Source organism: Barbatula barbatula (assembly GCF_947034865.1).
Source record: "Barbatula barbatula genome assembly, chromosome: 6".
NCBI lineage: Eukaryota > Metazoa > Chordata > Actinopteri > Cypriniformes > Nemacheilidae > Barbatula > Barbatula barbatula.
In genome coordinates, this window is record NC_136765.1 from 23,820,148 (window position 1) to 23,847,947 (window position 27,800).

Genomic DNA, 27,800 nt, shown 5'->3' on the forward strand with positions numbered 1-27,800 from the left:
CTGCCAAAACACACTAAACAGATGACTTAGGATATTCAAAAAGCTTGAACGCTCCTCCAGACGGTCAGCAGCCCTCCTGCCGAGCGGGATGAAAGCGGAGCGCACGCAAGGTTGAGGAACCTTCAAAGAGCTCTCCAGCGGATCGGCCTGGATGAATACTACATGACATAAAAACGCACTCGAAATGTAGCGCCTGCACATCGAGAGGAGCGACTTAAAGGAGCGATTCATAATTCATCCAAAAATGACACTTTTGGCGCCATTTACCGGCGTCGTTTCAAAACGCTGTTTGACTTTCGATTATCTGCGGAACACAAAAGTGGATTTTTAAAGATAACGCAGCTTAAAATGAAAATGAATAAGGACCGGGGCTGTCTGGCTCTTAAAAAGCACCATAGAGGTGTCACGAAAGTGCTCAACACAACTTGCGCTAATTATTTTCCTCTCCGGCGAGATCTCAACCACTGCATCCAGATCATTTATAGTTTGAGATCTGACAGATTCGTGAAGGAATTACTGGATGGACTGATGTTTTTAAAATAAACATATATGACTGATATTTCTTGAATGTAAAATATCCAAAAAAAGCACTGACAACTTCTTAGTTTGTTTATATTACAGAGACTTTTGAATTATACCTTTTTCTTATTATTTTACATAAAATATATTTTTATTTTTACAAAGAAAAAATGTGCATCATTTGAGAAGTAATAAAAGGGCAGTTGTTCATTTCTAATTTGTCTCATTTTGTAAAACTCATTTTCGTGAATGAATGGTATCCTGAGATCGTGAATTGCATCATCCCTAATGAAATGAAATAAGTTTTGCACATCACCACTTTCTGATAAACTTTCCCATGAATAATGACCTATATTCCATAATCTATAATCTACTTTTTGTGTTCCCAGAAAGCGAATTAATGGTTTAGTTAAATTAAGTACACTTTTCAAACGTGAGGGTGAATAAAAAGCCTTCTCATTTCTGACTTAAAAGTCAAATATGTTTCTCCGTCAAACAGAGATCTTCAGCCGTGTTCTATTCCTTGTGAAAGATTCAAGGTTTGTTTGAATACCATCTGGCAGAGGGAAGCGTTCTTCGTCATGGTCAGTTATGAGACGAAGCGCTATCATGGATAATCTCGCCTGTCACACCGCTGTCCCATTACACTAAAGGGCTGCTGGGAACATATTACACTAGCTTTGGCACGTAACGCATCGCGCTCTTACAGTGTCATTGACCGGTGATCAATGAGTCTTACTAAAGCTTGTAAGGACACTGAATCTTGTTTTTTAACAACCGTCCTGTAGTTTTTGGCACTGCTGGGTGGCTGCACAGATTGATTGGATAGATTCGGGAGCAGATGTACTCACGGTCTAAATGGCTTTGCCGAATGCCTTCCACGTCCTCTGCGTGAATGAACTGATAACATCTCTTCCCGACGATGTCCACAGGTGTCAGGTCCATGTAGTCGCTGATTCTGGAAAGGATTCGGTTAATGTGAAATCAGAATTGGCCATGTTTACTTTCTGAATATATATTCAAATATATATATTTTTCCAAATCACTTCTTTTTCAGATGACATCATCAAGCCCTCTTTTATTTTCAACCTCTCTCCTCCAATCACCCAAGCCTTTTTTTTACATTCAAATCTATTCCCACAAATACGCTCGAATCTTTCTTTACATGTTTTTCCTCCTGAATACGTTTCACATGGAAATCACGACTTGTGATAGCCAATCGGGTCTGTGTCTGATCCGATGAAACCGTCGTCTACATGCCAGCTAACAGGGAACGTTCTCAGGCTGACGTTTTCAAAACGTTCTCTTAAAGTTCAAGCAGAAACATTAAAAGAACATTTTATGAACATTATGTATCATTGCTAAACGTTGTAAACTTCAGGTATAGAAACATTATTCTTATGTTGTTAGTGGATCGTCTAAATCATTCAGAAATAATGTTTTCATAAGGTATTGGGAATTTTTTTTTGCTTGTGGGTTTGGATCACATTCTACGGTTTCTTTCAGCTAATCTTGCTGAAACAAACACTCTGGTTTCTTAGCGAAACAGGCATTCTGTAAGCTGACCGAAACAGAGTTTATTCATTAAAACGTTTCCATCTGGGATGGCAAGCTGTCAGCCAGCATTCATTATAGATGTAATATTTACTGACCTACTGCAGCTTTACCAACTACTTGTTGAATCTAAAAATCGCAGAATTATTGAACATTTGATAAAAAGCTGAAATGCCATTAAACAGGCTAAATACTATTAACGGTGTATTTTGAGACCATTTTGACTCCAGCCTCCGCTAAGTCCTTCTCTACACGGATCAGAGGACAGAAGCTATAAGAAAATGCCCAACCGATCTCTATCCACCTCCATTTAAAAGCAGGCTTTGGCTGCGATGATAACTCCACTATAGACTTGGCTCCATTCCATTCTCTCATAAATATGTTAAGTGCACCGGAGTGCTAAAAATTTGAGCAGACGTTTGGATGACTTCAATCCCGGAGATATAAATAAAACTAATATCTTAATTCCAGGCCCGGCCAAATTAAGATGTTCTGATTTATTGGGGCACCGGTGGATCCGCAGATGTTTTGTAGGTACAAAAGCGGCTTTTTTCTTTGTTCTTTTCAAACGTGGGATAGATTCGGTCATTTGAGGAATTGTGATGGAGGAGACAGCTTCATTATGAACTCCATGTTTCTCTCCTACAGATGCTTCTAAAATAATGCAATATTTAAAACTTATATTTTAAATACAAAATTGAGAGATTAATTTAGATAAATGTCCAATACTTCACTTTTTATTTGGGGCAGATCCGCAAATATGTCAACTATAAACAATAACGTTGAATTAAAATAAGTGCAAACATCAATTCAAGTGTAAATTACCTGTTTTCACAGTAGATGATATTGAGATCCATGTTGACCCGAGTAACAAACATCTGACAGTCGATCCGAACCTCGTTGATGGTGGGCGGAGGGAGCGCGTGTGCGACCACAACCATGCCCATGATCTGATTGGGTACCGAACGACTGTGCGTTAATGCCATTCTTATCCTCAAGCTGCCCGTAACGTGAATCACCTTGAAAAGAGAAATATAATCGATTCAAACTCAATGGGGGTCTATTTTATCAATGTATAAGAAAATAAGAATGATGGAAAAACAACACATTGTAAACAGCAAAAACAGAGCAGAGAAGAAAAAAAAATGTCAACAATAAAACTTGATATTTGAAAGAACAGAAAACTATATCCAATCTAGTATGTACTTGTGTATTCACCCTAGAGAACAACAGATCGATATCCAAACCAAGGCTCTTTGGTTTTCTACTAGTTGAATATAAAAATATTAAGAAACATAAAAAGAACCGTTTCACTCTGAAATAATTGAGAGATAACAAAGGCGGCCCAACTAATGACTTTTTTCCGGCTTTAAAGTTTGTCATGCTTTTAAGTCTTTGTAGCCCATTGTGCCCAGAGGATGCATTGACTAGATCGGCAACCATGTTCTTTTTCGGAGCCATCCATTTTAATCACCCAGGGAAACCTGGAGGGGATTGTTTTTGTAGTGTTTTAAACTTCTGACACGATCCTTTCATTGGTTCACCTCAGAGATTGGCGAGATGCTATTAGCATCATTCATATAGACAGTCTCGGCCCCTGAAGTCACAGAGTGCCCGCCGGGGGTCTTTGAAGCTTTGTACGCTTCCACTGAGGGACAAGCAACCCCAAACGCAGGGACTAACTGACTGCCTCAATCACTAAACACAGCGACTCTGAGCTGCGGGTCTGGAGTTGAGAGAGTTTGTTTTAACTTTCACACATTTCAAAGGAATCCGCGAATCAGGGCGCAGTTATAGATTACGCTAAACTTCAATGACGTCTGTCACATTCGATAGCAGCTGGAAATCCCTGTTTGCCATGCACATTTTTATTTAGGTGGAAAAGTATATTTTGTCAGATGAAATTTAGATCTCGTTGGAAGCCTAGTGTGCTGTCCAAATGATCTAAATGTACCATGATATGACTATTCCTGTGCATTCATATCAATAGATATTAAAAACCCTTGACCATAAGATGCGCGTCAAAATTAGGATGCTACCTTAAAAGTCAGCTGACTATGTAGGTAGAGGACAGCAAGTGTATTATGAAACAGAGCTCATATGTTTTTAAACGGATTTACATTTTTATGAAATAATCTTTTAAGCAAGAACAGGAAAGTTCTTAAATTGTCAAATCTTGGCACGGCAGAAAAATTGAGACGCATATCAGAACGAGAACTGGCAAAAGCTGTGAGTTTCTGGTGTTAGATGAGAGCGTTATCCCAGCATCAGACAAGAGAACTGGCAGTCACAAAGACGCCCGATGCAGCTGTTCCCAAGTTTCAGTAAGACATCACAGCACGCCGCGATCAGAAGGTGATGTCCAATTACGACCCGATATGATTGAACCTGCGCACCGATCCCGGCAAAACCCGTGCCACGCCAGAAAAAACACGCTGCCACCCCCGCGATCCACACTCCCGGCTTTCCCATTCAATAAATAAACAGTGAGCTGTATTAAAAACACACAAAATGGTAATGATCCTTTCTTAAGCCCAAAGCGAACGGCATCAAAAAGTTCGTCTGAAAATACAACTTTTGAAGTAATTGCCACAAAGAGAGCCAGTGAATTGCTGCAGGAACGCTCTTGGCAAGAACATCACACGCAGTGGCAAAACATTTAAAAATACTCAGGCTTCTAAATGCAAGCTGACATGGCGAGGGGTCACGGCGGCCGCGGCGAGAGCCAGCCGCATAGCATATCTCAATTTAATACGAGCCAACATAACAAAAGGATCAATTTTTATAATTCATGGTTCAGCACACAATGCATCCCCGCCCTCCCGCCCGTCTCCGCGGCGGTGAATATAGAATAGGTATACATAAGAAATAAGATTCATCTGTTTCTGGGGATTCTCTGGAGTGCTTTTGAAATGCGATACGGCACGAGTAATGATAGAGTGCTTTTACATGAGTGCTTTAACTGAGTCGAGACGCTCGGGCGAAAAAAAAGAAAAGACGGGTCTAAGCTGGAGAAGAATTCACTTTGATTTGACCTCCAAAGTGAAGAGGAGATATAAACAGCCATGATGCGTGCCACGCTTCGTTTCTCGCACCTGATGCCGCTGTGCTGCATGCAAAATTCATACTTGTGTATTATGTAACAACACAAATATTGACTTAATTTGGAGTAAATGCAATAAGAAGTGTCCTTGTCTGGCCGGTAATGTATGCGAATGTGCATGTGTGAATATTTATGCTATGGGTTAGTGTGCTCCCCGACTTCACGCTTATTTGCATCAAATCTACGTCCAGATGGATACCAAAGCAGAGGGGGGGGGGGTTGGATATCAGTCTCTTGCTCAAAGACAAAACCACAACAAATAATCTACTTTTTTATAAACAATATGATTGATCAAAAATGTCAAAATGGATATTTTAGTTTGCGGTGGGACATCAGTGGCATTCTCCATGATCAAATGAAGGTGAATCTAAACGCTGTCTTGGTTCTTTAAGAGTGTTATAATGTTATTATTGCTTCCAATGTTTCCTCATCTGTAAGTCGCTTTGGATCAAAGCGTCTGCTAAATGACTAAATGTAAATGTTGAGTTCACATTTGGAAGACTACAATAATATAAGCAGACTCAAATAATCTTTAATATGCATTAAAGTGAAAGTTCATCCAACAATGAAAATTCATGCATCATTTACTCCCTTCATGACTTCCTTTCTTCCCTAGAACACAGAAGAAGATATTTAGAAGAAAGCTGGTAACCGCGCAGCACTGGACCCCATTCACATCTTTTGTACAGACACAAAACCAATGGAAGTAAATGGCGTCCAGTAAACAACTTTTTTCAAAATATCTTCTTCTCTGTTCTGCGGCAGAAAGAAAGTCATGTTTGAAATGACAAAAGTGGGAGACATCATTTTAAACGATTACAGAATTCATATTTTTGGGTGAACTATCCCTTTAATAAAACATATAGGTACATTTCATACAATGCAAAGATAAATATACGACAATATGAATTTTCGCAATATCTTGCGAAAACAAAGTTATTACAGAAAACGAATATGTATTGTCGCTAATACGTAAATATGCCAAATGTATAAAACTATAAATGTAGTTATCACAGGGTCTCACCTTGTATCCAGAAGACTTAATATGGACGCCTCTCTTGGTTAGCGTGGACTTCATTCGGATGAAGAAGGAACGTTCCAGAGTGTTATCTGGAGACAGAAGACTGGGACTGCTGGACTCCACTGCAGGAACAAACACACATTTTTATCAGTCTACATCACCAAACCAACACACAACTCACAGAAAGACCCCGGAGAGGAGAAGATAACAAACTGCGTTAGTGCAATAGCTTCTCATTGAGTTTCTATCATCAGTAGGTAGACAGTTAATGAAACCGTACAACCTGATAAGAGTGAAGGTGCTAATGAAACTCTGACAATGTTTTAATTGTATTTACTAATAGCATCAAACCAAGCTTCGGCTAAACACAGTAATTGCTTTAAACTCTACATGGCAAATAAATCTCACCGGGCCAGAGTTGGACATATTTGCCTCAGTAATGAGTAAATTAAGAAACGAGAAAATGAAGCAAGGTCTTATTTCCTCAAGTATAACTCATTTTTGCTAACAGATCACTATGGCTTTTATTTGCCGGTTAGGTTTGTTTTTCTCATTGCACCTTGATGTTCAAGTAATGGTAATCTAAGGAACATGCCACGGAAAATGACAAATGTAACTCTTTACAGTAAGGTTGTATTCACTTCCATAATTTCACGCAAAGCCAGCAAAGAACAGGGTATCTTACAGCATTCACAACTAGCAAGCACTCACAAGAAAATGTAAAAATCCCGTTATAATATATCATCTCAAAGAAAGCATCAAATAATGTAACCAACGCCTGGATGAGCAATGGTACATTTGACAGCATACTGAGAGAAAGATTTCTTGATCTTACTGCGAGGACACCTGATAAACAGTTTGTGCAAATTTGCCATAACACGTTTGATTAGAGCTAAACGAATGCCACGTTTAGCATGACATTCAACACGAACAAGCGTCTGACATGGTGTACTGTAGTTAACTTTCCCCTGGTGGTTTTGAATCAAGAGGGAACCACAAACAGACGTATCAGACGAATGAAAATCAGATGCAATAAGACACGGATCATCCGGCTTTGACGAACTGCAGTGAAATAATAAAAACTCATGCGGGCAGTTGCAAAGAATTAGTTTAGTTCTGGGACATCACTGACCACCATAGCAGGAAAAATATAAAGGGTTGTCAAAGGTCACCCAGAACCGTTTGCTTTCCTAAATTCTTCGTAATATCTAATTTTGTGCTTAACAAAAATGTCTTCTTCCAAATATCTTTCTCAGTGTTCAACAGAACAAATACATTTCTACAGGTTTAGAACAACTTGAGGGCGAGTAAATGGTGACAGAATTTTCATTTTTGGGAAAATCTTTCAATTTTCATTCTTTAACTAATAGGGTTTGTTGGAATCGGGCATTTCTGCCTACCACTTAAATGCATTTGTATTTATACAGACTAAATGTAAAAAGATTTATGATTGAACTTCATATTTCAAAAAAAGACGCAGAATAAAGGATGAAAGCATGGTAAGAGTTTTTTCAATGTAATAAGTTGAAATCTGTCAGTTTTAATAAAATCCCAAGGGACATAAAAGTGCCAGTAGTTATGGAAACGCACACGAACATGAACACTCGCGTGTTACAACCGCTGTACGTTTCTCTATCTTCTCCCTCTCTTTCTCGCCTCTTATTCTCCATCCCTCTTTCTTTCCGAGAACATGAATTAAATGTCATTTAAAATCTAACTAGTTCTTTATCACTTCGGGGAAAAGGCAGAGCCATGTTATATTTAGTCATTTCATTTCTTCTGATTAAATATGAATTACTATGAAATTTTTCTCATCATCTAACACACAAGAATATGCCAACAGCTTTTTAATACACTGTATAAGCACAAACTTCAGCTCTAAGAGTTTAATTTGCCTCTCTAATCCAATCACATCAACCTTATTTCTCTTATCAGAGATTCCATTTTGAATTAAATGAGCTCATTAGTTTTAATCAAAGGCAAAGAGATCAAAACTTGCACTTAAATGTTTTAGATCAGAGCTGTCAGTCAAGCGTTGAGCTCTATTTGGCTAAAACACAAGATCAGAGGCCGTTGGAACGTGCAGTTTTCATTAAGAATGAGACGGGAGTGAAGATACGCCGTCCTTTTTTAAAACGTGCGGCGCTCGGACGGACAGGTCGCTTGCCGCGTGCCCTCCGCGACCTCTCTGTGCTGATGATGACGGGAATGTGAACCGTGACAGACATTTTTTCTTCCTGCCAGAGCGGTGCGCAGAATTCCAGAACATCCCTCTTAACTGTGTACATGCGACGGAGCGGTAACCAAGACTGGGAATATAGGCATCTCCATTTAGCCGGAGACGAATAAACGATTACGGCAAAATATAAAAATACAATCGAGTGTAGAAAGTTAGATCACAATGTTTTACACTTGAGATATGCTGATTAACGTCAGGAGATATTTTATAATCGATCAAGGCAAAAAAAACATAACCACAAACTCCAACACATCTATATAATGGATCGTATGGAAAGCATTGTGTCCTTTCTTATGCTCCTTTTATTGTGAACACAAATCCGATAAACACTGTAAAACATCTGCACACAAAAGACAAATCAAAAAAGTTACGGATTTGTAACACAGACATGCAAAAATCTTACATCATGAGACAACATGCACCATGTACCATAATATTACCATATGATTTTTTTAACATGGATGGTTTTGTAGCGGTATTGTGGGCTTCCGTGAATCTATGAAATTAAGGGAATCTGCTGTGTGTTCTGACAGAGATTTTGTATGTTCGATTAACAGTCTCACAATAAACCTGATTCCCTTAAAACACAAGAAAGTCCTCAGACGACAGAAGACTTTGTTCTTGTAGAGTTTAAAAATAAAACATCCTACACTATAAAAATCTGTTCCTCCAATAAAACCGACAACACCTGAGATGACTTTTTTAAAGTAAAATATTATTTGTGTCCGACCCAGGTAAATTTATGACCTGCAAGGCTTTGGGATTCATTTTCTTGATGAAACCTTCGTGGATGAATGTGTCTGAGAGTAAATGATGAGATTTTAAAACTATTACATTCTATGCGGAGTGTTGACCATCAATAACCGCCTGGCAGACCGGAGGTCCGTCCGGGTCCTCGTCACACGCAGTCCATGCGGTACACAGCCAACGCGTTCACACTCGCCGCATGACTTATAGGCCTCAGGAAAGCTCAAATACTCCGGCTAATCCTCCTCAATTTACATTTATTTAAATATTAGTATCAATTCAGGACGTCAGGAGTTTAACGTAAAGATAAATCAAGATTAAACATGTGGGCTGCTGGTCTCACAGGCACGCTGTGAGGAACAGGGCTGTCTCGAGCGGGTCTAACGGATAAGGGTTTTGCTCTGTACATTAGTAATGATGTATAATTCAAACAGCTTTGTGCTAATTGGTCCACTGGCCTGCGCGGTATCGAGATGTAGGAGGTGATTTTTCAACGCCGCCCCTATGGGCGTCTACAAGAGTACAGGAGGAGTATGTTATCTATTCTATAGGTCACTTCCCAATTCAGGTCGTTTCTCTTTGTCACCGCTTTGGCTAACAAGTTATGTTTGGTGCGTCCGATGCACATGTGAAAGAACCGTGTGATCTGGTTACGAAATAAATAATTTTGCGTTTCTGTAATGCATTCTTTTATGGCGGTGCTCGCAATATATTATACGCAAGCCGCCGTTAGAGACACTTAAAACTCTGATCAATATTTAATCCAGCAATAATGAAAAAGGATTCCCTGGCAAGTAAAGGGCTCAGGCGCACGTTTGAGATGTCACCGAGCTGAACTGTGAAACAAATGACACTCGCTGTAAAGTACACCCAGCAAATCTCCGTAGAATATGTTTATCATTGATCAGACCAAATATGTGCGCGGCGAAACAACTTCAGACCACTCCTGACCAAAACTATAAATAAATGAAGAGCGACAACGATTATGTGCAAAGAAACACAAAAGAAAACTGCAAGATGTGAGAAGTTGCATCGCTTAAACTGGAGCCATATGTTCACTAAAACAGGAAGAGGAAATGCAGAAGGAAGCATTCGGGCCCTCAAGATAAATGGCATGCAGTAAAACTTTACATTGTTCTATTTGTCTTTGAAATAATCCATGCCAGACTTCACTGAATAATGCCTTATTTCTTCTCTTTTAAGCCTGTGAATAAACTACAGATATAGTGTGAGTCTATACAGTAAGTCAGCTTCAAATGCTTTGTCCGCTCTTGCAGTGCCTTGTCTGTTTTTTGATTACTTCGTGACGAATCAGATGCGTGCTGGGATAGCAAAGCAATATTTATGTTACTGCAAGTCTTCTTTCAAGGTGGATGAAAAAACAGTGTTCAGTTATGGTGTTCTGTATACAGTGCATTATACATTAGGCTATACATCAGGATGACCCTGGAGGTTGCTAGGGTGTTGCTAGGGGGTTGCTTACTACAAGGTCTAAATATTTAAAATTTACATTTCATTATATATGACTTAAACTTTCTTAACGAAAAATAAAATATAAAGAGTTCAGATGCAAAAGCACCTTTGAATTGTTTCTTCAGGTTCCTATGTTTAGTTTCAGTGATTTCACTTTAATTGCAATGAATAGATTTTTTACATAATTTTTGCCGTTAAAGTGAAATAACTTTTAATAAAAATAGGTGACTAATAAAAATAGAAATTTTAGAGGAAAATGTTGGATGGCACTTATAGAGGCCATAACCAAACTATATATCCAACATATTACCAAACTAAATAACCAATTCATAAATAATCAAACTAAAAACTGTGGTTAACAAAATAAATGAAATAAAAAATACACAACAAAGACGAATCACTATTTTTGTGCTACTTTCACATGGTTGTTTTTCCTAATGTGGAAGTGAATAAATCTATTAGGTGTAATTACCGAAAGTGATGCTAAAATATGCAAAAGAAATTATTATCCTGTAATAAAAACCTATTTAATATCTCACTTATTTCTCTTAGACATTAATGAGATGAAATGGGGAGCAAATGGAAACTTACGTCTCAGATATTTCTCCCGAGAAAAAGATTATGTTACCTCTACAATCAATCTTTATTCTACACCTCCACACTCTTCATATATATTATGTGATTCTGATTTTATTTCTCCTATCCAATTTGAAGTTTATACTCAAATAAACAACACAACCGAGAACTCCCATCCAATCTCCTGAACGATGAAAGAGGCTCGACTGAAATTTCATTCAAACTAAATCCTGATTTCCCAACGTGTGCTTTTTCATTTGAGCGATACACAGAAACACAGGCCGCAGAGGTGAAGAGCAGTCCGTCTGGACGACGAGAGGAAAGGTCACGGAGTAAAAGACAATCCGAACTCCGAACAGTTGCTGCATTCTAGCAGGCAGACATGGAATAAGTTTGGGAGAAGATGGTCGAGGTCACAAGGACATCGCCGGGAATTCACGAGATATCTCGAGAATACAGATGAACGGACACCTGAGCTTAGAGAACAACAAACAGATTGTGGCAGAAGTGGCACCGGAGTGACACTAGAAGATGAACGACGTTTAAGCAGAAGGAACGAAACCACCTGCCAGATGTCCCTCAACACCCATTAGCAGCTAAAAGACCGGCGGTCGGTGGCCTTTGCTCTCTGTAGACCGTCTCCATGACCCCTGCGCCCTACATTCTAAAAGAGTCAGGAGGGGACAGACAATCTGACAGGTACACTTCACCTGGACTCCTCATCGGTTCGGTTTGTGAGGACAGATCGAGTCAAACCCAAATATATGAGGTTTTGCATAGATGCTCTCTGGATGATATATTGAGAGGTGCCTGACGCAAATACATCGTCTGATAAAATCTGAATAATTTCTAAACTTTTAAATAAATCCGAATTTTCCTTTGGGTGATGAATATGTTTAGACTTTCAGTCACTGACAAAAAGAAGCACTTCTGCTTATTGTATTTTTGTTTTATATTTATTGTACTGAAAGTAAACGCTAGAGTGCCGCGTGTGATTCAATGCTATAAAATTCACTTGTTCAATTATAAAACCAGGGCTTTGTCTGAGACGACAATTTAGAGGACATGTTTACCCGAAGATATAAAAGCGTTGTTTATGCTCGTAGTGTTCGCAGGCGCTGAAACATCATCGCCTCAAATCTCAGATTTGATCGATTCCCGCAGATTGTCTGAAGTCATCCGAGAGTTGTATTCCTCAATGTTTCTTCTGCTATACATCAATAACAGATTTACCCGCAAACAGCTTTAAAATTTAATGGATCTATCTTGAAAGACCAAAAAGCTATTTGTTTAAAAATGCTGTCATAGAGACTTCGGAGAAAAGATGCAAATACACAAACAAACAAACAAACGGTTCGACAGCGACCTGCATGGTCCGCAAACATCTTGCGGGAGTTGTATCCTCAGCAGACCTTCAAGGATATACCTCTATAGCCAGCGTAGCATAGATATGTGTGTAATGTTCCTGTTTCCATAGCAACACGGCTTTGACATTCACTATAATATGTGGCTAACATCCATTCAGACAATGCAACAATATATCTCTGCTAAAGAACCAAAGCACTACAGCAAAACAATCAGAAATATCTATAACATATGAATATATACGGCAATAATTAGATAGAAAGCAAGATATAATATTCTATAAAAAGAAATACTTTTTTGTGATTTTATGTTTAGACCTTTACTGTCATTGACGAAGTACTTCAAGAAATACTTTCTGCTTATTTGTTTTTATGTATGTATTTATTTGTTATGTTTTATAGTTAAAACTATACCGCTGCATTTGATTCAATGCTATAAAATTCACTTGTTCAATTATAACATGATGACAACTTGAGGATGTTAACCTGGTAATATATATATATGTGTGTGTGTGTTTGTGTGTATCTATATATATATATATATATATATATACAGTGTGTATATATAAAATAAAGCAGTTATTGTTTTTTCAATAAAAAGCAGTACATAAAAAATCACTGTTCCAAACTTTCACCTTATTTTATAATATAAGGTGTAGCTTATAACAATGATTTATAATTTGAGCTGTCGGGTATGATTTAGCAATAAATGTCAGTTAATTTATATTTTTGTATTGCAAAGCGTTCCCCGAACAACTTTTCGGCAAAGGCCCTGCGTGTCAAGCATGTTGAGGATTAATTGCAGCCCTGACCAAGTTGTGCATTTACACTCAATTGCTTAACACGACACCACAGTGTAAACCATAAACACGGCATATCACTGAAATGCTGTTAACACAGTTTTAATGATTCCTTCATCTGAAAAAGTCAGGCAATAATCAAATTTGGGCTTGTAAATGAATTTCAAAGTGCTGTAATTGAAGCACTCTCATCCCCTCCAATGAATGTACACATGTAGGCGTTTGTTTCCAACGTGTCGGCGAGTGGAAATCAGAAATGGATTCGGGGTCTTGTTTACCTGTGTTAATGGATTTGCCATGGCAAGCGAAAACTTTACAACTATTTAAAAAAAAGTGAGTTTAAAACATTTTCCGAGGTCCTCTCATAATGCTAGACAAAGTTGGGTTTTAAAGGTTTGGTTTTTAACTACATGATGCCTTTTAAAACAACACTTTAGCCACTCGTTTCGAACTTTGTGGTGAAAGTTTCGTCTTCTCAAGTTTACAGTATGTTTTCATACATCAAGCTTTTATCTGAAAAGATCATGGAAAAAATCGATTTCTCATGATACGACCTCTTTAAATCACCAGTCTCCGGTTGCCATGTTCTGACATTGACACTGAATCACAAGCTGCCGAATATGTCGTAGGATAAGTGTTATTGTAAAGCAGTAAAGTTGGAGAGAAAAGTGCATGCGCAGCAGTCTTCACAGAGACTATGGTGACATTATGGTTTGATGATATTATGACAGCCGGAGGCTATGTGTGCAGACAGCATTATTGACACACAACAAACAGGCGTCTCTCTCTTTGCTTGTCACACACCATAAAACCTCAACGGGATGGGTTAAAAAAAGAAAAATGGTTATGGTTATCACTTAAAGGAAGGAATCTGGACATCACTGTTATTCTATAAAACGCAATCTGATTTCAAAAAGTATTGTTTGAAAAGTTGCCTCTGGTTGGCCCTTTTCAAGGTGCATTATGGAATACGCTGATATACATCATTTTGTGATTGCCTATTCCGTGTTTATCCAAATGTTTGGATCTTTTCATTGCAGGACAGAAGAGCCGCTCAGATGACCATCTGCCCTCCGCAACAGCCTCACCCCTCGGGTCTCTGCGTGAAGATGCTGGTCTACTAGACTCATCTTTTATTAATATGGTAATGAGAGTGCACCAGTTACAACGCATAGAGTTTTTATCAGTCTTGGGGTTGGATCGGCCCCTGTGTTCTGGAAGAAAAGGGGTCCTGTCAACCACCCGGCAGCGCGGTCAACAAATAAGAAATGCACCTTTGTGTCTTTGCATTTGCTGTGGTACTTTGAGACTAAAAGCCATAAAGAATAAAGAAAATGACATTAAAGATCGAGTAACACACACAGTTTCTGCCAATCGCATATTAATCTTGAGTACCTATAAAGTAGCATTGCAAACATTATCTCTTCGGAGAGTATTTAGTTTGATCAAATTGATAAAAGAGAGATACAGCTGTACGAATATTCCAGGAAAAAATAGACGAGCTTATGGAGGCAGGCAGGAGGGAGAGAACAACAGCATGAGCACACTATACATCCTCGAATTAATTCCTTCGTGTTTTTTACATCATGCACGTACACACCGATTGCCAACAGAACACAGGAATATGACTTAGTTTGACTTACCGCGTGCAGTCTATGTCATCTTTTAGCACTGGGACTGTGCAATCTATCAGTTTTAAACGATCTCCAAATCCAGCGTTATATCCATCTTTTATATAACATCCATCACTGAAATGCCGTGAACAAGCAAACACACCTCAACTTCTCTCACTATTGCAAGAGTAACGAGCTGCAGCTGCAGGGCCACCGCGCAGCCAATCTTGATAAGCGGGTCTTCTTAACACTCGTCGGTCTGCTTGTGGGCAGCTTTTTCTTTCACCTTGCGAAGCTTTTCTGGGAGAATTGCCCAATAAAAGGAATAAGACTTGTGACTACACAGGGACCCAAATTTATAAAAAAACATGCTGGAGTGCTGGGAAAGTGTATCAAGCACAGAAATACTACGTCATCCATCCATCTTGTTTTTTAACAAGTTTACCTTGTTAAGCATAAGACGCCAGCACATTCAAAAGTGTAAAGAAGTCAGAATCTATGAAATAGCATGTTACCCCATCTTTAAATGGCAACAAAAATTTCATTTTCAGGGAAGTATCTTTTTTTTATGCACATATTTATAATGTGGTTGTAAATCTGCCATTGTATGTGGTCAACATCTAAAACTTTTCTAAGACCCTTTTAGTGTTGCTGTCCACCACTTTGACATAAACTAGTCGTGTAAATAATGTGTAAAAGCAAGACAAATTCATAGACAGAGACTAAGTTAAGCGTAGGAAGTGTCGTCTGGAGTAAAGGGTTTTGTGGTGAACAGGTGTTGTAGTCATAATAACTGTCACAGAGACCATTTCCGACACAACTTATGAGTTCTTAACCCGAGGGATTCGTCACAAAGGATGTACTAAAGGAGAAAACACTTATCAACAAAAATAGCAATATTAAAAATACAATTCTTATCATGAATCGTTAAACATCAATGCTTGCTTCATTTCTACAAACTCAGACAAATGACAAATCACATCCCCTCATTTTCAGCACAGAATCCTGACAAAAAATGTGAATGAATTTAAAACCCTTTACTGGCCTAGGCAAGCAAATCTCTAAACACAAAACGACACACAGCTACACAAGACACAAAAAACAACATAAAAATGCACTATAAAAAAAGCCTCTAATTGCGTTCTAATATAGCATAAAGTTCTCCATGAAAGCTGATGGCATGTCATTTCGCCCCTGCCTCACTTTTCCTTTAATCAAGGTGCAGGAAAGTGAGAAAGAGAGGAAAATGTGAGAAAAAGAAAGTGTGATTGAGCATGAAGTGAGGGAGAGAGAGAGAGAGAGTTTGCAGCCGGCTGCTTTACGCCGCCACGTTCAAGCATGACTGACCTATTTCATCAGGTCTGTCAAAAGCTTGCGCTGATACATGTTGACAACATTTAATCTTAAAAATTGAAAGAAATGAATTAATATGCAAATTCCATCAGCTTTGTAATAAAAATGTCCTTGAAAAAAAACAGGGAACACCACCCCAGAGGAACGGTGCGAATTATCCGGGCTCCGTTGTTACTCGAGTCAGTCAGAGGTACACAAGTCCACCAGGAAATCAGCGCGGATCTGACTTGGAAATAATTATGATGGAGAAACAAAAGCCCTAGCAGGTTGAATAAATGGAACGGCATGGGAAAAAGAGGCAGCCTGCTTTGTTATTCACTTTGAATTAATAGGATTACTTGGAGATCCATATACACCTAAAATCAACACCTCCTATCAATGTGCACAGAGCTGGAGAGCGAGGGGAGGGGGGGCCCCGAATTACGCATTCAAGCAACAGTGGGACACTGTGGGGAAAACAGCGCCGTTTCCTCATTCTTCACATGACGGAACAATTCTACGGGGACGAAATCTTACAAGACAAAGATTAGCCGTCCAAAAGGAGCAGGTGGCTGGCTGAAGTTCTCCCGTGGAATTAACTGAACTATGGGGCCTAATTATCTATGGAAGAGAGAAACTTCAGTGTTTGAAGGACAAATGATTCATTAAAAAGAACAGCTCACCTCCGCACTGATCTTTGGGCGAAACAGCATTCGTACAATTCCCATTTGAATAAAACTCAAAACACTTACGGAGAACTCCAGATGACCAATTGCACAGATGCGATAAAATCATTTGTTTCCGATCAACTTCAAATGAAGTTTTGTCTCATCAGAGCTTTATTTGTACGTTCATTTGCACATTCAATTTGTTCTTTTTTACATATACATTGTACATTGCCATTTTCTTTGATCCAGAAGACCTCAAATGAGTCACATAAAATACAAATTCATGTTTCATATCACGACTTTGGAGTCATTTTTCATATCAGTCTGTCTCTTCCTGTTATTTACAGTAAATACATATTAGAATTTAAATAAATATAAATAAACAATAATATTATTGAATAAAATATAAATAAAGTAATTTAAGATAAACAAAATAAAATGTTTATATTTATTGTCTAGTGAATTCATATTTTGGTTCAGAAAATCAAACAATAACGATTTTATAACAAAGATTTGTTTATATAATTGTTTAAAGAAATATTTTGATTTAAAAAAAGGAAATTCAAAAAAAGGTTATTTAAAATAAGTTATTTACAGACGCTTTTGTCTAAAGCAAGGTACAAATGAGAGGGCATTTAATATGTGACTATTCTCCAAGTTTTACGCTAGAGACAATCTTTCCTCAAATTTGAACAAAATTTCTCCTCCATCTCCTCCTCTTCAAAGTCCCTCACACCCGCCTCCCTCTCTTTTTCTCCATCATTTCTAAAAGACCAGAATGGGCTGTAAAATCATGAAAAATCTGCAGTCCTTACGGAGCAGCGTTCCCGTACATACATGTCCACCCCGACATTCATCACTCGCCAGGTATTGTCGGTGAAAGTTTAATTGCATAAACACTGTGTTACTGTCCTGTCATATTTCTTGTCGGCTGGGATTCTCTCCGCGGACTCACTATCGGGCAAAACTATAATTGAATAGCGAGCGAATCACAGCGGGGCCGAAGGGAGTGCCCCTTTATGAATAGAATTTGTTTTCAATCACCAAGTCTGAAAAATTGTGTCACGAGGAGGCGCGGGGCTGATCATTTCCCCAGTTTATTGGGCAAAGACCTGTTAGCCGTTCGCCCCTTATCTCCTCCGCGTCGTAAGGCCCAAGTTAAACAAAAGTGTGTATATAGGAAATTTGCCAAAAGAAGAAATTGTTTTTGCGGGAAAAGCTTATAATAACAGTGTTATTTTGTTCATTCACTTATCTGAGGTCAAGTGATTTAAAAAAACCTCTATGTGTATGGAGTGACGCAGGCTTGTGTCTGGATCATGGCTGAAAAATATAAATACAATCTCTTGAAATACTCATGCATGACGTAAACAAAGTGGTTTTGATGCGTTGTGGTGGTTCGTATACATGTTTTAGATTCAGGTTGTGAAAATTCTCTCTCTCCATTTCTGACATCTTTTTCACCATGTAAAGATCAAAGAGAACACAAAATGTGATCACTGGTTTGACATATTATGTTTTACTTCAATAACTGAGACCTGAAAAATGCATTTCAGCCTGAGAAACAAATCCGACCAATCCAAAACAAAAGCGGCCCAAAATACAGATAAAATCCACACAGACAAGCTCAACAAACAAACAAACACATGAAACACTTAAGACAGAAGTGCATGTCCGGGTTACGCCGTAACTGCCGTCTCACATCGGCCTTTTCCTGTGTGAAAGCGCCAAGCAGCTTTACAGAAAGACTTTCCCACCGCGTGGCTCGCCGCGCAACCGCTGCCTGGGAACGGAGGCGAAATGCTCGCGCCGACTCCTAACGCCTGATAAAAAAGCCCTTTCTGACAACCTTATCAGCCAAATAAGCTTACATAAAACTGGCTTCTAATAGTCTCGAGACCGCCTGATCCAGCCTTTGTCTTTCAAAGCTCGGCAGTCTTCCTCCTCCAGTGATCTCGCGCTTTCCCCGTGACAGAATTCTCAATCTTTTAGGCCGGCTAAGCTGTCGTTAGTTTCTTTGTTCCTCTCGCAGGATTGTTTAGCGTGTTTCTGTACGGTTTGATACCGAGGGGCTCACGATGACTGAAGTGCTATAGACATTTGAAAAGCTCCATAATGCCCTGTTAATAACAGCGGAGATGGGAGACGTCTGAATGCGAGTTTCTGTCCTCGATGGCGTCAATGAGAATAATGGAAAACCGGAACTCACGCAAACACCGAGGTAAGCGATGATGGCCCTTTAAACGCACAACAAATAAATACATTTCTACTTTTAATAAAACCTATAGGTGTCTTATTTTCCAACACTCATTAACATAAAATAAGCATGAAAGGCAATTTGAACTAACACTGTTGGGAATTATTTTGTTTACAAACAATTAATACGGTGTGATGCATCTTTCAGCGATCTTGCAAAGAAATCTAAACAACAAAAGCAAAGATTAAACAGCAAATAGCCTAATAACAAAGATAAAAGGTAACAACGTTCCTCTCTTTGTTGTAACAAAACAAGCACGTTTACTTGCATATTAAGTGAATTTTCAGGTAAAACCGAACACACAACAATTGCTCCACGTAAAGGACGAATAAAGATCAACGTGCTCCCTACGAGCATTTTCCAAGCTGACCGAGATTGATGGGCATTTCTAAATCAAGTTATGTTCTAGCAAGGTTCTTCATTTAAGGCTAAACTTAGGGCCTGCGATAAATGAACGCATCAGATGATTAAAAACATTTGTCTTAGCGAGCCGCCCGGTCTCTTATTTATGGTGGCTAGTTCATCACGACGCCTGGCTCGGAGCTTCTGACATTGAATCTATCTGATGAAGCGATAGGCACTTTCATAATTACTGAGTAACTTATTACTTTTACCCTCGCGCACACAACATTAACAGGCATTATGGCCTTTACTTATTAAAGCTAAAGAGCTGTATACAAGCAAATTACACAAACATGCTTTCGGGATAAACTGTGTTTACAAAATGACCGTGTAACCCAACTATATCAGCGAGTTAAAGGAACAGTTCACCTAAAAATATAAATTATTTTATCGTTCATTCACTCTGAATTCATTGCAAACCTGTTTGACTTTCTCTCTTCTGTAGAACAAAAAAGAAGATATTTTGAAGAATGTGTACAACATTGCCCACCATCGACTTCTGTTGTGCGGACACAAAACAGCAAAGACATTTCTCAAAATACAGAGTCATATACAGGGTGAAAAGGTTATAATATCTGTAATTGCTTCAATGAACACATTAGACTTACAATTTGGGGTTTTGTTAATAGCTTTGTGATCAGTAAATCATCAGAATTAAAACTATTACAGTAAGTAAGTAAATATAAGTCTATTTGTTTACTACTTGTTTAGAACAGTTGACCAATAAACATAAGAGCTGTCTGCAAATGACATCATAATAAATCTGATGTTAAAATGGTCTGGCATGTGCATACAGTTAGTTGTTTCAACACGACTTCTGTCTCATAATGTTGGATTCTGTAAAATAGAAAAAAACAACAGCCGACAACAAACCGGACTGAGCTCAACACACTTTCCCACCGCTGCAAAAAAAAACACACGCTGCAAATCTCAGAATCTGCTCCTCAGTCATGTCTCACGTAATAGACGCTAGTGGAAAACAAATCTGCACGTTTTACTCACGGCAGCCACCTGCACCGCTGAAACCCTGTTATTGTTTACATCTGAGACCACCAGACGCCACACGGGCCTGTGATTTGAGCTGATTGTGTCTATAGATAACACGGCATAACATCACAGCAGACAGTGATGTTTATTTTAATTAAACGCGTTCCTTTACCCACAGAAATGCAGATGGACAAAAGCGTGGGATTTGCATTCTTAATCAAAGCCAGGCGTGCGGTAGAATAAACATGGGCAGAAAACAAATTTGATGTGGAATCAACCCGGGGCCGTGCTGCAAATGCAACTACAGTATCGCAGGAACGCTGAAATATAGAGTTCCTCTTTCTGTGAGGGCTATAGCGAGCCGGTGTGTGCATTGGCAAACATCTGGTTCTGAATCCAGCGCTGTTTGGATGGAAGCCAGACGGGGTGTTCTGGCTGGGTAACATTAAACGTGTCAGCGTTGGATCCGAGTTTCTGAGCTCCTGCCGCTCTCTGAACATTTGTCAGCTCTAAACACATCAGTCTGGAGCAACCCGAGTTAAACAGAAACTCTGCTCTTAAAGGGATAGTTCACCCAAAAATGAAAATGACTCCATTGACCCAATTGAATCTACTTGTATTTATGTTCCCTACTTTGGCAGTGAAGTTGTCATGATTCTGCCTTCTCTTGTCTTGGTTTTCTGGTCTAGAGGCAGAATCATGACGGACCCACATGTTTTATGTGGAGAGAAACATATTATTGTCAATCAGGACATAATATGCGTTCTCTCCTGTCTCGTCATTTGGCCCCGCCCCTCTCGTTTCTAGTATAGCTTTCCTCCTGTGTCTCATTACCCACACCTGCCCATCGTTATCTCCTTTGTTAGTCTCCCTATATATATACCCTCTTGTTTATTGTCTTGTTGCTCGTTCGTTGTAAATGTTTCCTTGCGTGTACCTGTACCTTGGCTCGTGTTCATGTTCCCTTGTAGTTTGAAGTCTTTACTTTCTGTTTTTGTATTGTGCCTCCGTTCAGTTTTCCCCCCATTGTGGGTGTATTATTTGTAATTTGCAGTTTTATTTAGTATTAAACTCTTTTACCCCGTATTGCTGCCTGCGCTTGGGTTCTTCACTACCTGTTCCGTGACAGAAGTGGGGATGAGATCTGTTTGCTTACTGACATCTTCCTTTGTGTTCAGCAGAACAAAAACACTTATTCAGGTTTGGATCAACACGAGGGTGAGCAAATGATGACAACCACATTGTTTGGTAACTCACATGCTACACATTTTCATAGCAATTCGTACGCTCCCACAAGTTATTCAAAACTTGTAAAAATGATGTTGCTCACCCGAACACAAAGAAATATATCTGGAAGAATGTTCATAACCAAACAGGGAATTATTGACTAGTATGACAAAACGTGTTGCCACATTCTTCAAAATATATTTTCTGTTCAACAGAACAAAGACAGTTTTACAAGTGACGATGACAAAGCTTTAAGGTGAACCACCCCTTTAAGATAAAAAAGATAAATATTAAATTATGGATTGATTTGATCAAAAAAAGTATCTACAAACTTTCAAAACATGCATGTGGATGCATGCATGCTTGTATGAAATGCAATATGATCTTAAAATATGAAATTTTAAGTACGGCCCTGGTGTTCAAATTCTATATTTGAGCGCATATTTGTTTTTTAACAAACTCAACAAACATGAAGAGGAGCGAAAGATTCAAACTTAGCTGATAGTTCAGCAGCTTTCTACTTAGGCAGCTAAAAATACTAGATAGACGTTCTTACATCATTGTGTGTGTGTGTGTGTGCTGCATGAAAAGTTCATATGTAAACTCACAGCTAATGTCTCAATGATAATGTCTATACTGAAATTTTGCAATGCATTCTGGGACTACCTTATGAGTGAAAAATAAATGTGAACATTTTGCCCAAAGATATGAATAATACACAAAAGAAAAATGCTGGGTTATTTTAACCTATGGTTGGGTAAAATATAGACAAACTCAACTGTAAATTTACCTAGAAAACGTACATGTTTGACCCACCCAGAAGTTTGAATAGCCCAAACAGTTTTAGAATGCAAAGTTCAACCGCATGCTAACAAAAACGATTGAGCTGACTAGATTTGGGCACAGAGCACACATTTTTGCAGATATAAAAGAATACAAACTAAAAAAACATAAAGAAGAGCACAACATTGAAAGTTTTAGCAGAGAATGGAGATTGTTAGACTCTTTAATGCTCTGTCTCTCTATCTCTCTCCTGGGATGATCTGAGAGACACCTGCCTCTGGTCATTAATGCACAAGAACATGTGAAGGACATTGTTCCATCCGTTCCTATTCCCTAGATCACCTGCATCCCTCTCTTCACCCCTCTCCAAACTTCTCCTCTCTTCTTGTGCGCTTGTGTGTCAGAAAATGACTTAAATAATGAAGCAAAATCTCTCTAAATGTATGTTTTCAGGAATGTAATCTCTAACATCACAAGAAACCTTATTATGCAAATAGAGTTGTAAAATTCTATCATTCAAAGACCAACCAAAGACTTAAAACTTTTATTTAAACTTAGTTATTTAAAAGTAAATGAGTCAGTTTTCATTTTAATGGCAGACTGATGGTTTGGTTAACTTCGTAAGAATATAAAATGATACAGAAGACGGACTGTATTACAATCCCTATATAGTTGTATAGTGCATGCACGCACACACACAATTTCCATTTCTATATCCTTAGGATAAAGTTTTGCGGGTCTAAATGTGAGATGAATTGAAGAAATGTCAAATGAGTTCAAACGTGACCCCTTCAGTTGGGTCAGGCTGAATGAAATCAATACGTTTGAGCCGCAGACCTCACGAACTTCAGATTTCAATTAAAACTCCTCCAAAAGCCGGTCATGTGATCCCTTTGATATCTCATTTTCTCACAACTCAGGTGTTTTGTGAGCTAAAATCACAGCCGGTGTTGACATTCAGCCCATATTGTGTGTGTGCAGATTAAAACATGTCGAAAGACTCTTACAAAAAGTACTGTCGGAGTATTGGGTAACATTATTGAACTTTAATATGTACCGTGGTACTGTGTGATCACTATATTCACGTATCACATATTCGCTTAATATTTGAAATAAATACTAAACATATTTATTTATTTATTATTTGCTCTGAGCATGCTATTTATTCATATATATTTTTTAATATAATAAAGCGTTTAGACTTTTTGGAGTCAAATCATGCACGTGCAAAAGGTTTGTTTTAAAATGCAATGACATTTTCAAGTAGTGTTCAAATACATTTTGTGCACATTTAAACAAAAATGTAATCCAAAACTACACAAGTATCTCGAACAGCGTGTTTGCTGATTAAAGCACCCTCGTCTGACAGGTGTGTTAGTCTAATGTCTGCTGTGCATGTGCGCTAATCCCATTATTTGAATTCCGACCGGGTGCTAACTGCTCGCGTGACCCTAACTCCACTTCTCAAGGACACATCTCTATATGTGCCAAACATCTACTATGGAAGGCAGCAGGATTTACCACAGGGAATTCTGGGTAATGCAGACTGCCGAAGTCCCAAATGGCCCGGACAGCCAACACCGGCTAAGGTCAACGACCTCGGCTAGATGCCTCTGGTGTCCTAAACGCCCTACGGCTGAATGAGACTCAAACACATTTCTAGGCACAATCACCGAAGGGTGTGAACAATCGTCTGTGCCGGCGGTCCTCGGCTCTGCTCCTGGGGTCCCAGAGCACATTTTATATGAGTCCTTTATTTAACACATCTGATTCAAATCTCAACTCAACCGAGGGTGTCGGATAAGAGAGACCTACACAAATGCAATGCAGTGGGTTTCCAAAACATGGAAAACCATAGAGCTACGCCATTTGTTGTGTATACATTTCATTCCTATATTAAATAATAATAGTCGAACATATGAACTACAGAACTACACGAGCTCGTGGATACAGCAAAATACTTTTTTAAAAATGAACATGACCTTTATGTGACAGCATTTGTGTGTGCACTGTATATGTGTGTTTGTGTACAGTAGATATTGTTCATGTGCACATGTCTGTCTGTGTGTGTGTGTGTGTGTGTGTGAATTGGGTTGGGGTATTACTCGGGTCTGACGGGGTAGATCCGGAGGCCTTGTGGAAAAGAGCTGTATTTGCATTTCAAATGTCACCGGCAGCAGCAGACACCTGTTAAAGGCTAGAGGAGAATCCACACAAATCAAAGGTCTGATCCTGCAGGAGAGTCCCGTCACCCTGCCCACGGGCGAACGCCGCTCCGGGTGCCCTGAGACGCAACCGCTGCCCTGTACTGGGACGATACGCTCTACATATAATACTGCTGTTTAAATTACATTGTGTATATCTCTATATCCTTAAAGAAACATGCATTCTTGATGTATACCTGATACCTCATTTACATGAACAATATAATGGGGGTAAAAGTTAAAAATGTAAAAGTATTATTCACTATTTATTGTATACATTATTATTTTGATAAAAATATATTTTATGTGAATATAAATAAAATATATTACATACATTTTTATGAATAAAAAAATCTCATTAAAAAAGGAAGCTGTTCTTATATAACGTACATATAAACGTACTATTAATTCTACATTGAACTAATAACTTTGTGCCTGATAAACACCCATAACCGGAGTAAAATCCCTTTCAATAGCTTTTTTATAGCATAACAATGAAATAGTATGCAACAATTATTAACTGTAGTCAGTGTTGGGTGGTTAATAAACAAACTAAAAGCAACATTACTTACTTAAAACAAACCTTTTGGTTAAATAATATAAAGATGCACTGTATGTCCACAAATGTAGCGGATTGACAATAAAGCTCAACTTGAACTTGAATTTAAATAGAAAATCTGCTTCCCCGATTCAGATGTAATCTAATAGTAATGATTCATAAAATTGAGATGTTTGCTGCGGTTACATGGAAAAAAGTGCTCTTTTAGTCAACATGTGTAAAGAAAATGTTGAATTTATGTTTTTCAAACAGTGATGGCGATAGAGAGGTGACAGCTCTTACTTAACAAACTCCAAAATGACATGCAGCGTTAGGTTTTCTCGTGAAAATTTGTAAAAAAATGTAAAAACCAGTATGGGGGGGGGGGGTTGGGCTCGTGTGATGTCTCTGTGCCAAACCCGACCGGACAGATGTCACAGGTGCCCGCTTGTGTTCGCGAACGCATCTTATTGCAAATAAGGCTTGAACGGTTTTCTTTTATGAATGCACACATGGGGGCTGCCGACACGCTCATCAAAAGCCCCGTGTTGACAAACGGCAGGATTACGATCTTCAGGAAAAATGCAGCTGTGTTCACTGCGTTATTGCCGGCGTGTCGTGCCCTTGAGAGAGAAACAGTGATGGGGAACGCTGCTCTTCACACCGGCAGATATTTAAAAGAGATGATGATAAAACCATTTACTTTGCAGGTCGAGCAGTGGAAAAAACGAACAAAGGCAAAACTGAAAGAAAGAGGAGGTGAAAGAAATGCTTGACTTCACCTGTGACACAAATCAGCCCGACTTTAATTCAGAGAGAGATTTGCAGACGGCTATCTGTTAGTATTTCACACATTTTGTGAGCCAATCACCTGAGCCAAAGATGACATCATACCGGTCACATTGTTGTGGGTTCGTGATTTTTTGTGTTTGTTTTCACAAAAAGTTGTATAATTTAATATATAACATAGATAGCAGTTTACGCTATAAGTTCAACCACTCTTTGTCGGATTGTCAAACATCATCTGTAATGAGTCTGTGTGTACAGTACACAAATAAATCTCAGTGTCAGAAGCCCACCCGCCCTCACCCATCAACAATTAAACCCCCCACTAACAAATTTACGCTCACACACACAAACACGCATGTGCACACACGTACATACACGGCGTGAAATTTCCGCCGGTTAAAAAAACACGTGAAAAGGACAAAACCACAAATGTGGAACTGCAATTAATTTAAAGCTCCAATCAGCGAAGAATAAATCCTTGGCAGATCTAATTACTGAAGCTCTCGGAAGACCCGGGCCGAGCAGCCAATCTCCCTCATGTTTGAACAGCTTGATGAACTCAGGGACTGATGGATATCAAGTCATTTTGTTTAATTTATAAATGGATTTTCCCCTAATACTTAAATTATCATCAGTACAACACAATGAAAATGGGAACATTTGGAAGGCAAAGTCTATAAGAGCCCTGAAAGGAATTCCAATGAGGAATGTCACCTCTTTTCATTCCCGCTATGCGATTTGTCTAATTAAATTCGGTAGCGGGGTAAGCCTGTGTTACAGTACCGCTGCTTCATGGGACGTCCCCCGAGAGCACAAGCCGGCCACGAAGACGCTCATCTTCGTATCATGTCACACACGTGCGGAAATGGCCATGCACACAAAATGCCCACATGAAGTCTTAATATAGTATATGGTATAGACCCTTCATTGTGACACTATGTAAACTGCAGACTTAAAAACATGGCTTGGAATTGAAATAAATCAATAAACAAGCAACTCAAAGTGCACACAATGTAAACAATAAAGGCTAAATCGGTCGTCTCAAGATTGAAGAACGAAAACTATGTGTGGAGTCTCAGATCGAAAAAAAAAATCGAAAGCACAAAGTTATTATAATTTCAATTTGACAGTTTAGCTAGAATATATTTGTAGGACATACAGATTTTACCACCAACAGACATTTAAAGGTATTGCATTAAATAATAAAATATCAAAGTACATTTATATTTAAATTACAATAATGCAAGCGTCATTTTCAAACATAACCTCTGTCAAAGTCTTTAAGGTTTACTGACGAAAAAAGTGGATACACTTTTAGTGAAATGCTTTATCTAATGCATTCTAAGTTTAGCTGATGCCCATAGACATGATCTTACCTGGCTCAGGTGTTTCAGAATGAGAAGATGAGGAGGCGGAGCTGGCCCCATCCTCGGCCCCCGCGCTCTGGGACAACAGCCCTCTTCCCGGCGGTAACTTCATTCCCAGCTGCTCGGCCATCTCCACGTGATCGCCCGGATGAACGTAATCGAACACGCTGCTGCCCGTCAGCTCTACCTGAAACAAGGCAAACCAGACACAAACGGACACTTTAAGGACAATTAGTG

General features: G+C 38.8%; 1 protein-coding gene across 1 annotated transcript in view; it reads right to left on the reverse strand.

The window, feature by feature from the left end:
• The window catches only part of npas3 (neuronal PAS domain protein 3), a gene marked incomplete at its 3' end in the record, with an annotated part of 208,956 nt that overhangs the window by 5,958 nt on the left and 175,198 nt on the right, over positions 1-27,800 (reverse strand). The window contains exons 6-9 of the mRNA XM_079459342.1: positions 27,573-27,750; positions 6,201-6,319; positions 2,899-3,092; positions 1,371-1,477 (exon numbers count right to left, since the gene is read on the reverse strand). Coding sequence (XP_079315468.1) covers positions 1,371-1,477; positions 2,899-3,092; positions 6,201-6,319; positions 27,573-27,750 — 598 coding nt within the window. The remainder of the gene's footprint in view (positions 1-1,370; positions 1,478-2,898; positions 3,093-6,200; positions 6,320-27,572; positions 27,751-27,800) is intronic.